General features: G+C 38.8%; 1 protein-coding gene across 1 annotated transcript in view; it reads left to right on the top strand.

Annotated features, from left to right (window-relative positions):
* The first annotated feature begins 1,079 nt into the window (after positions 1-1,079).
* Positions 1,080-11,886, top strand: part of LOC131686814 (uncharacterized) — a 34,905-nt gene continuing 24,098 nt past the window's right edge. The window contains exon 1 of the mRNA XM_058970808.1: positions 1,080-1,836. Coding sequence (XP_058826791.1) covers positions 1,246-1,836 — 591 coding nt within the window. The 5' untranslated portion in view covers positions 1,080-1,245. The remainder of the gene's footprint in view (positions 1,837-11,886) is intronic.

Below are 11,886 nucleotides of genomic sequence, written 5' to 3'. Positions count from 1 at the left end.
ACTTTGAATGGATGTTAGTGACCTAATACTACAAATCGAAGCAGTTGTGGTCATATTTTGGAAAAAAATTTCACCTTTATACATTCATTGCAGAATTTATTAAAATCGACATTTTCTGCGTGTTCGTACTTATCACCCTGTAATTCCGGAACCGGAAGTCGGATCCATTAGAAATTCAATAGCAGCCTATGGGAACGTTGCACCTTTCATTTGAGACTAAGTTTGTCAAAAACGGTTCAGCCATCACTGAGAAAAATGAGTGACATTTTTGGTCACATACACACACATACACACACATACATACATACACACATACAGACATTTGCCGAACTCGACGAACTGAATCGAATGGTATATGTCACTCGGCCCTCCGGGCCTCCGTTAAAAGTCGGTTTTCAAAGCAATTACAATACCTTTCTATTGAGAAAGGCAAAAATTGATTTCGCTATGCCCTTAGAAAAACAAATCAGAACTTCTGCACTACCTTAACACCAGTCCCGACCAGCCGTTTTTACGTACACACGAGGAATGTTTCACACAAATCACAAAAATAATTTCTAAACTGCGTTTGAAATTCGGGTCATATTTACCTGTTAACACCTTATGCGCTACAAAAAGTTAACACCCAACGAAGGTAAATATAATTATCGCAGAAACATATCGATTAGCCAAAGAAATTATATTAGAATATTTGATAACAATCTTTATAGTGGTCCTTTCTTCCAAGCATTTAGTCATTCCTTCTCTTTACCTATTTCAAAACTGAACCAGAGCTACAGCAATCACTAGCCAAGTCCTGCAAATGAAGTAGTGCATCGCTAAACGACAGAGATATTCGTTGCAAAACTGTCACCACTTATCCTTGTAAGGTGTGAAATCCACTGTCATACATACATACATTGTGCATCGCAAAAACCAAAACAATACAATATTCCCAACAACGCTAATGATTAAGATGCGAACAAACTTCAACATCACCTTTATATCTAACCGACATCAAAAAACAGCACACGTGCGCCACGGTTGGGCACTGCCCGCCGACTTAGCATTGTCTCGCGTCAGTTCACGCCGAACGATCAACGCGGTAGGTTCGAAATCTTTCCACAGCACCAAAACCAACAGGTGCGAAACAGTCGAACATAATCAGTGCTGAAGATACATAATCGATCATATCTAAGGCGTAACGCTGCCAGTGATGAACCAATATCACGCTCGTGTGTGAAAATTCGCGTGAAAATATCCAACATGAAGCAACTGCTATTCAATGCCTGTGCCTTCCTACTATTTGTTCCGATATCTCCACTTATCCTGCTGTTTTTCATAACACTTCTTATCTACCGTACTATCGTGACAAATTTGATCAAACTTTTCCATGGATCACATTTCCGCGGCTTTCTCGAAGGACTGGATGCAATATGGAACGTGGAGAAGGGCAGCTCCCGATCGATGATCAATTTGATGTTTTTCATCGAAGCTCCCGTCGAAGGTGGGCACGAAAAAGTTCCCGCCAAATTTCTGCACAGTGTTAGACAAACGATAACGGAAAAATTGATGGGAACCTGTCGGCCCTATCCGCGACTCTTTTGGACCCGTCGGCAGACGCTGGGATATTGCTACTGGACCGATAGCTGCAAACTCGCGATCGAAGAATTCGTGCGATTCATGAACCCGATCGGTACGGATAGTGAAACGAAATTCGTGCGAGAGGAAAAATTACGGGTAGCGGTGGCAGAGATGAGCAACCAACTTCTACCGGATGGTCATGCGGCGTGCTGGGAGCTGTTGATCGGGACGGAACCTGTCGAGGGAAAATCGAAGTACTCAGTGAGATATCCTGTGAGTATCGGTGAAGTGATTCAGAACACGTGAAATAATGTGGATCATTTGAAATATCGATTACGAGGAAAGTCGTTCAAGGAACGACATTGATGTGACTGGTGATCAAACCAAGGGACTTTCTGTTCATAGTATGGTGAAGGTTGTTAGTCCATTAGTGTTGTTAGTGATTGCCTTTGAAATTGATAGCTTATGAACTGTTGAAATTTATGGTGGGTTGCGCATCTGATCATATGATAGATTACTTAAACCGAATATATGTAATTATATTGGCATTTTTATCACCTTCGCTTAAAATCGTCTTCACTCGTTCAAATTTGGGTATAATAAATATATCTTTTTTTCTCACTAGGCTTAAGGGGGTGGCCTGCTTTGGAAGAGATAAAATAAGTCGCCAAGATATTAGAAAAGCTTAGAAAAAGTTCGTTAAAAAACATTGGAACATTACGAATTTGTGATAAAGAGTAAAATGCCTCATCACTGCAGTTCAAGTAGGCTGGAAAAGTCCAATTTGTAATAATTAAAGAAATTCATAAAATCGTAACCTTTTTTATCGTTTTTAGGGTATGTACATTTTCGGAATAAAATTTTAACTTTCCCGAGCGACAAAAATACTGAAAGTGATTTTTAACTGAGATTTAAGGACCAAGGATAAGAGAAAATAATTATGAATAGAACAAGCTGTAACTTATTCCGATAAATTTTTCCCACCTATGGAAAAATGGAGAAAACGCAAAATTGACAGGATGAGTGAGGGGCATTCCATACGACCATTGCACTGCCATGCCTGTTTATTTTTTCGATCTTGTGAAATAGGCAACTCCCTTAACAAAACTCAAAACCAAAATCACTCATAATAGTCGGTTCCCAAAGATCGACCTATTATGTAAGGTGGTTATTTCAGCATTGGGCCAGAATCAACTTTCACAATTTTGAAACCCTTTTCATCTAGCGTTGATGTTACTATGATTGAAAATCGGAAAGAAGAGAAGTACAATCCCACGCTAATCAGCACCCGCTGTTCGTGTTTCAACAGCTATATTTGATAGCTGCGAAACATGTCACTTTGTTGCAGCACTCCGTACCCCGCCTGCTGCTAAGCTAACATTGCCTGCAGATATAATCACTAAGGGACCATCCATAAATGACGTAGCATTATATGAGGGAGGGGGAGTTTTGTATTTTGGGATGATGTGTGACGACAGGGGGGTAGGGGGTCATGTCATGCTACGTAGCTTTTTTAAAGGGGAATAACTAACATCTTTTTCTATTTTGTTTTTAAATTTTACTGGGTCAAAGGGGGAAGGGAGAGTTACCGTCAAGCTAAGTAATTAGCAGGGGGTATTTAGAGGTTTGTGACGAAATGCTACCATGGGGGAGGGGGGTGTTAAAATCACTCGAAAAATGCTACGTCATTTACGGATGATCCCTAAAGTATAAAATCGAAATAAATTTTTCCACCTTTACTGAACATTTTAATGCACTTCAATTGTTTATGTAGGAAATGAGAATTTTAGAACTTGTTTCAGACACTTTTCGGTTTAAGATTTGTTGACTTCAGGAAATTTGCTTGGGAAAATAGTGTAAGTTTTATTCATATAGATTTTTATTGTCAGTAAACATGCCTACACTTATTGTCATAGGTGGCTTCAGTCATATAATGAAGGGGGGGGGGGCATCCAACTTATTTTCGCATCTCAAAAACTCCTTGTCTAAGTAGCGAGTGGAGAATAATTTGGTTTAATCACACCATCCGACAGTGGTCGAAAATTAAAAAAAAAACCTGTTTTAATGTAGAGTCTGGGTCAATTGGCATAAAGTCATTTGGTATAAGGTCATTTGGCATAACATACATTTGGCATAACGGTTATTTGGCATAATTTTGAGAATTGATTACACTGAAGGTCATTTGACATAACGGTCATTTGGCATAACGGACATTTGGCATAATTTTGAGAAGTGATCACACTGGAGGTCATTTGTCATTTTTTCAACTATAACATAATTTAAAACTGTTCGAGAAAGCAGGTAATTCGGCATAATTTTAAGCCGTGCTACTGCTGAAGGTCTTTCCGTACAAATATTTTTATGTTAAGCAAAACAGTAATTTAGCATAACGGTCGTTTGGCCTAGGTATATGTAGTGATAAAGTTATCGATTACCAGGATGTTTTTTGAGTATATCCTTTCTTGTATGTATTATGTATTTCGATTGTATGTTGACGATAACGTTCATCGTTCCAGGGAAAGTTATGCAGTTGTAAGCAGCTGACATGTTGATCACATGTTTGAGCATAACGGTAACTACCTAAATATTCAAATGACTTTAAATGAGTTGGTTTACCAATAGTACTAAAATTGAACTTGAACCAAAATAATTAGATTATTGTTCTTTACCAATTAATAAAACAACATTTAGAACTAATGTTGCTATGCCACATCGCTTCAAATCGCGTGCTGTCGGACTTAAATTAATTTATAGCCCCTATGTTTGAGTAATCCGGGCAAACGAGTGAATCACAGGTTTGCTTGCGAGGGGCCGCCGCTTCCGACGGCGGGTCGGTGGCCACCTCTTCCGGCGGATCATCAGCGGCTTTGCGCCGCTTCGGAACCTTGGTCTCGGTTATGCGGCAAAGCCGAATTGCACTGGCTTCGCCCCAAGTGCTAGAACAGTGTAACCACCGACGTTTGAATATATGTAAGTTCATTAAATATATCATCGCTTGAAAAACAGGACGAAATCCACAAATGATAAAGTAAATAATTCGAAAGAACAGCGCATGATATAAAGAAGGATAATTTTGATTATTGTAACATAGTATGGAAAACCATAACTCATTGGCGATCATGGTCATCATAATAATAGCCAAAACAAAACATACGTCGGGTGGATCGCAGTACTACACTATACACTCAGGTTTTTAACGCAGTTTTTTGCGCGGTATTTTTACGCTGTTTTTTAAGCGGATTTTGAAATTTACGCGGTTTTCATTTACGCAGATTTTATAATTTACGCAGTTTTTGAAATTTACGCTGTTTTCATTTACGCGGATTTTGAAATTTGCGCGGTTTTCATTTACGCGGATTTTTAAATTCACGTGGTTTTCATTTACGCGGCCTGTATCCCCCGCGTAAAAAACCTGAGCGTACTTTATTAAAACGTATGTCATAGCAAAGAATCCATAATTACAAGAATGAACAAGCAGAAAAATTTCAAAAATGAAACTCAAAAGATGTCCGTTATGCCAAATGATGGTTGTTTTGAACTTGAAGGAGGAACAAATCTCAAATCATGCTCTACTATGTTCAATTCGCAGCTGTTGGTTTACATCATTCATTCAAACAGCTGATCTTCTCAATCATTTTTCATTAATTTTCAATTTCATTGACGCTGTGAATATCTCTCTACTGCGGTATTGACTAGGTTTTTCAAGCAAAACTACTCTGAACATTCTTCTTACTGTTCCTTACATGAAAACGCAAAACATGTCAGCATTTAACCTAAAATGGAATCTACAGAGCAGATGACAGCTTTGGTTGGTGAATGAAAAAGCATCAATTTGAAATGAAGACGTACGATTCAGTTATGAAAACCCCGCCAACTTGAAAGTGAATGATTGAGGGAGGCTTTAAATTTGAATCATGGTTGGGTTTGATTGAATTGAAAGTTGGTATTTGAAAATGAAAATTTGCACCACTGACCACGAGTCGCATCAGACTCATTTTCAGACGTCAGAAAAGAGCTTCGATTATTTTTAACTCTGGCAACAAGATATAGTGGGACCAAGAGATAAGTCGCTTAGAACAATGTGCCGTACACACTGTATCACCTACGATAACACGATATAAAATTACGATTCACAGTAATACACAATCATTTCAGTCGTTACTACAATGTGTGGCACAATGAGGCATACTTCTGACAACTCAAAAACTGTCAACAAAGTGTAGTTAAATAATCATAGCAACCATTGCTTTTGTTTTACTGAACACCATAGCACATTGTGGCACATTGCGGCACAAGCTACCACGCTGTTTATTCGTTAGCACAATTCGATTTGTGCTAAGCGACTCACTCCTTGAGTGGGATCCATTGCTAGAGTAACCTTTTATATATGACGGTTTATAACATAAAATGTGTTTATATTATTTTTAATTTATATACAATATTAGCGATAAACAATTCCTGGTTCACTCTTGCTTTGTGAGATGGTGCCGATTCTTGTTATAACGACCATATTCCAGACCGAAATCTTTGTGTGCCCACGTCTTCAATGAAGCCTGTGGAACACTTTCCCGATAATATGTCGCATTTTCTTTGACGATTGAAGATCACCAATCTGCGGTTACAGCGGCCCAAGCCATTATTTTTGGCGACTGCTGCCACCTGATGGCCAACCGATGACTCAAATTATCATGTGAATGTGGTGGGTCAAAAAAAATCCTCTCCAGTCTAACAAGCTGTCCAGCAACAAGCTGCTTCAGCGTAAAATAACTGATCTTTTGGACCCAGTAAGGCTTGACCATTAGCTCATTTTTCAATATGCATTAGATGCTGCAGTCGGATATTTTCGGTTCTTTAGACATTTGATTGGAACTTCGTCGAGGATTTCGCTCGAGTCGCTGCTTCACAACCGAAACCTCTCACGTGGCAGTACAGTATTTTGATGCAAACCTCCATGGCGTTTTGCGATGCTTCCAGTATTAGTATAACGAGTTATGGTGCGATAAACAACTTTAACATGAAGTGCTCGAACTCACAAAAAATCGCTGGTTGTGATTTTCCAACTAAATATAAAGCGATCCCACTATTTCTTTTATATTTCATCGCTAATCACTTTTTTTGCGTTCACTTTTAGTAAAATATTTGTGTACGCTTGTAAACAATACTCCGAACTGCAATTCAGGTAATTTATGACAGCTGATGCCATAGCGACAGTTGCGCGAATGATCTAAAGTTAGTTACACTTGGAGTGACGCAACCTGAAATTTTTCTATGTTTTACTCAAAGACAGCACTTAGGACTACTGATCTTTGGTTTATTCATCAACAATCTCCATTAAAGCAACATACCATTTTGCTTTTAATATCAATGCAGAGAGCTTTATCAATTACTAGATTATATTGAATCTTACATAATAAATTCCTTTTTTTTATATTATTTGTATAGTCTGCCCTCAGTCTCTATCTGATATTTTGGCCCAGACCAAAAGAATTATTTCAAGGTACTAGAATGACTTGAAAACAATCTTATTAGAACTAACATTTTTAGAACCACTCTCCTATATCGTCCAACTTTTGATCAATGACGTCTTCGCAGGAATTTGCGGATATTGCAAGCCCTTATCTTGTTATTTTATTGATTAATCTCCCTAAAAGTAAGAGTGCATATAATAAAACTATATCTTCCGCAAAGCTGTAGAGCAAGCATTTGCCAATAACTTGTCGAAAGACACAATTGGAATTTTTTGAAAAATAAAGTGTTTGAAGTGGGATTTTTTAACCATTTTTTTTTTTTTTTGGTAAAGAAAATAAACTAACATCTAAACCCTTTGCGATGCGATTTTTTTCATTATTAATTAATAAAATTCAACATGGCGAATCCAATATGGCGACTGTGCTAGGCTAAATTTCATGTTTTTTTATATTGGCCTATTTTCGAATTCTGACATCAGAATCGTAATCAGCGACCCCAAACACTCTCGTAAATCGAGACCGGCAGTGGTCCACCAGGAGATTGATAACAGTCTATTATCTTTCTCCGGACAAAACCAGCCTAGAGGCCGTGTGGCTTCCGGCGGGTTGAAGTATTTCAACCAAGAATTGATCACTGGGTTCCTGTTCCCATGTCGTAAGAAGTCCTCAAGTCAAGGTATTTCTCCGTGCCGAGGACTGAATGGTTGGCAGGACTAAAATATGCCAGTCGCGCACGGAGTGTCGTGGGTCTTACCCTTGCTGTGTTAAGCGAATCTCTGACACTGTGGACGTTGGTTTCTTCGCAAATCGTGGGATTCAAATGATGGTCATGTCCCTAATACCCATTTCGGGGTTCGCCATAGGCGATTATAAGCCAACGTGTTTGGTATCTTCTAGTTGCTGTACAACAAATGCAGATGATGAAATGTGTAGTGCTGTAATCGAGTACGGTTAGAGTAGCACAAATTTATCTTCAGCATAAACGTACAGCAACTGTGAATCAATTCAAGAACCGTATTCCCATAAAGGAAACTTCTATGTTGGAAAGGTACTTAAACCCGTCTTCGTAGCTTTCAACAAAAATGGCATGACAAATCCACGTGAAATGCCTCGTGCATGTATACTTGCGAATAGTGCTATTGACGCATGTCTTATATCCGACCTCACAACTCGCGATATTTGTGCTGTCATGGTAAATATGACTGTTGACAACATAAACAAGAAATACATCTATTGTTCGGCATTTTTGCCGCATAATGAACCAGCACCTTCTGATGATTCCAAAAGGGTTGTATCATACTGTGGCAGAAAAGGGTTCCCACTCATAATCGGCAGTGATGCAAATGCCCACCACATAATTTGGGGCAGCTCAGCTATTAATTTGAGGCACCGAATTAATGGAATACTTAAGTAGTATAAATCTGCACATCCTTAATGCAGGAAACCGCCCAACATTTGCACGAGTTGGCAGAGAAGAGGTGTTAGAAGTAACTCTCTGCTCTCACGGTATTACGCATGAGTTGGCAAACTGGCTCGTACCTAACGAGCTAGAACCGTCGTTATCCGATCATAAGTAAATCGTCTTTGATCATTTAAACATCTCGCTAGATATCGTCACATATCGTAATCCTAAATCTTCGAACTGGGACCTCTACAAAAAGGGCTTGGCGACCAGGTTTCATGGGTATCTTCCGACGATTGAATCTCAAAGTGACTTGGATGAGGTCGTGGATAAACAAGCTCACTCATAGTAGCAGCATACCAAGAGGCTTGTCCGCTTCGAGTTATACGTGCTTCTTGGGGAACACCTTGGTGGAATATTGAACTTGTTCGACTCAAAAAGTTATGTAGAAGAGCTTGGAATCGCAGACGCAAGGACGGGTCGGAGGCATTTAAGTTGGCTCGCAAAGCATACAGAAATGCCCTTCGATCCTCTGATCGAAGTGATTGGAAAAGCCTCTGCACAAATGACTCGAGTCTCAACGAGACTAGTAGTTAAAATAAGTTACTTTCGAAATCGAAAGACTTTCATGTCAGTTCAATTAGAACTGCTGATGGTAAATACTCGTCTGACGAAAATGTAGTACTCAACTGTCTTTTTGACACACACTTTCCAGGCTGTACGGAGCCATCACTGACGACTGTCTCTGAGTGAGTTCTGATTCTTGGGCATTTGCTCGTAGAATTGTGACAACCGAATCGATTAAATGGGCGATTGAAAGTTTTGCTCCGTATAAGTCTCCGGGAAAGGATGGAATCATTCCAGTTCTGCTACAAAAAGGATATGAACACTTCAAGCATATTTTGAAAAAGGTTCTTACTAGTAATCTTGCAACAAGATACATTCCATTAGCGTGGCGGGAAATAACTGTAAAATTCATTCCCTAAGGTAGCCGCGTCACTCATGAGGAGGCAAATAGCTCTAGACCGATCAGTCTGACCTCCTTCCTTCTCAGTAGAACGTTTAATCGATCACGATCGATTCGGGATGTTAGCTTGGGCGAGCACCCGCCGCATGCAATGCAACATGCATATTAGCGGGGGAAGTCTACTACCACCCTGTTACACAATGTTTTCTACAACATTGAAAAAATCTTTTTCACAAAAGCAATCAAGTTTTGGAGTTTTTCTCGTTATCGAAGGTGTTTTTACAACGTGTTTTTCAAATCCACTATGGAAGCAGCACGAGGTCATGGAGTATCTTCATATATCACGCTCTGAATACACGCAATGCTTAGCAACCGACATCTGTACTCTCGTTAAGACAGGTAGAGATAAGGAAGCTGAGTGTCTGTGTATGTACTCAATGTGGTTTGCTGTCACCACTTCCATGGAACCTTGTCGCTGATGGCTTGTTAAGGAAACTTAATGAGCTTTTGCTTCTGATGTATTGGTTCGTCGATGATTACCATATAATCATCACCGTTATTTGCATTTACACACTTTTTGATATGATGCAGCAAGTCTTATGTGTTGTTGAGCAATGGTGTCTTCATGTTGGACTATCAAGTAAAACATCAATACTGCTTTTCGCACAACGAAAGATTATAACCGGAGCTCGTTCGTTGCAGTTCTTTGACTCTTAAATTATTGTCGCAGACCAAGTCAAGTACTTTGATCAACTAGAAATCTTCGAGATTCTATGGGGCGTATTATCAGCATTTTAACAAGGAATTTACGGTAAAGGAATCTATTTTTGCTCTGAAACCCAGGCTGCCCTGAAAGCACTTAGCTCGGTAGATTCGAGAGCGAAATCATGGGCGACATTATGAAACCATTTCGAATCGACTTTTTCATACAAGCTTGCATACAATAAACCTTTCGTTTCGAGATGCGTAATGCCACCCCAGTAATCGCATATCAAGCTCAAAACGAAAAAGAAGAAAAAGCATTTTCTTCTAACGGTACGCGGTCATTCCGGTATTACTGGAAATAAATGGGAGGACGAATTGGCTAGAGCGGGCGCTGCGTCTGACTTAGTTTCTCCTGAACCAGTTTTTCCACTTACGATTAGTTGGATAAAGCACAAGATTTGGTCTTGGGCTGCATATGAACATGCCATAGCTTGTAACATGCGTTCAAATAAAAACTTTTCTGCAGGACATGATTCCAAAAATGTCAAAGAATTTACTGCATTTTTCCAAGCACATTTGCATTATTCTACACCGAGATAAAATAACTATTGAAATCCATAAGAATCGCTTATGGTTTTGCGCCACAAGTGTCCCATATGAAAATCATAAGATTGTCTTATGATTTGACGAGAAAAATGGCCATTGACTCACGGCTTTCATAAGGTATATTTAGGGAATTCTTAGGTCGTTATGACCTTCATACGAGTATATTTATATTAATCATCGTCTTCAATTATACATTTTTGAGGAGAATTATTATGAGGTTCATGAATGTGATATATTCACCTAATTGAAAAAATAAAACGTTTTCAATTCATTTTTTCACACGATTTTTTTATTAATTTTAGATAAATATAATTACGTTTATATTTATAACAGTCTTCGGTAGGAAAAAGATCACCTGCCAGATGTTTTCAGGTGGACTCGGAGTTGGTCAAACACCTACGGTCAAAACTTCTGTCAATTCCCAAGGTTGAAGAATTAATAAAATAAATTAACACAATCAATAAATCATTAGACAAAAATACACTTACATTCATTTATTATTCTTTTGAACTCGCTTTTGAAGCAGGGCACCAGATCACAACTAAATCCAAAAATATTGACTTGACTTATGGCATTTTCACAATGATATTTTTATAATAATCTTAGGAGCATGTATGATTTCCATAAGGCGACTTATGAAATTCATATGCATGCTTATGCAATGCAAAAAAAGTAAAATAGATTTTTATGTCATGTATTGAACCGAAACTCGTAAAATGAATCATACCTTCACTACTCATAAGATATAATGATATGTAAGGCAAGAGCTGTGTCATTCACCACGACAAATCAATTGCCCACTTGACTCAGAAAAAGTGTCATTCAGACTACCCTCATGTCGGTACATCCTTTCTTGCTCCAAAAATACTATAGACAAATTGGATTGCTTGTTAAGGCTCTCTTGAAAAACCATCAAAATTTCTACCAATGATTCAATCACAATAGATCTAAACACTGGTCGTACGGTCAACGGTAGTTCGTATCCTTCAAAAAAACAGAAATTCAACTTATGGTAAGACTGGTTGGGCTCTAGCTTGGGCACCGGCAACTCTTTGGTATTGCAGAACGCCTCCCGCCATCGAGTTGACTTCAATTCTCACTGTAGGGCATATGGTTGCTATCTCGATGGTATTGGTCGGTGTTAAGTCAAATCGGACTAAGTGATATTGTGTTGA

The sequence above is a fragment of the Topomyia yanbarensis genome, chromosome 3, assembly GCF_030247195.1.
Source record: "Topomyia yanbarensis strain Yona2022 chromosome 3, ASM3024719v1, whole genome shotgun sequence".
NCBI lineage: Eukaryota > Metazoa > Arthropoda > Insecta > Diptera > Culicidae > Topomyia > Topomyia yanbarensis.
The sequence above is the reverse complement of the archived record's forward strand: the minus strand, read 5'-3'. Positions and strand labels throughout refer to the sequence as shown.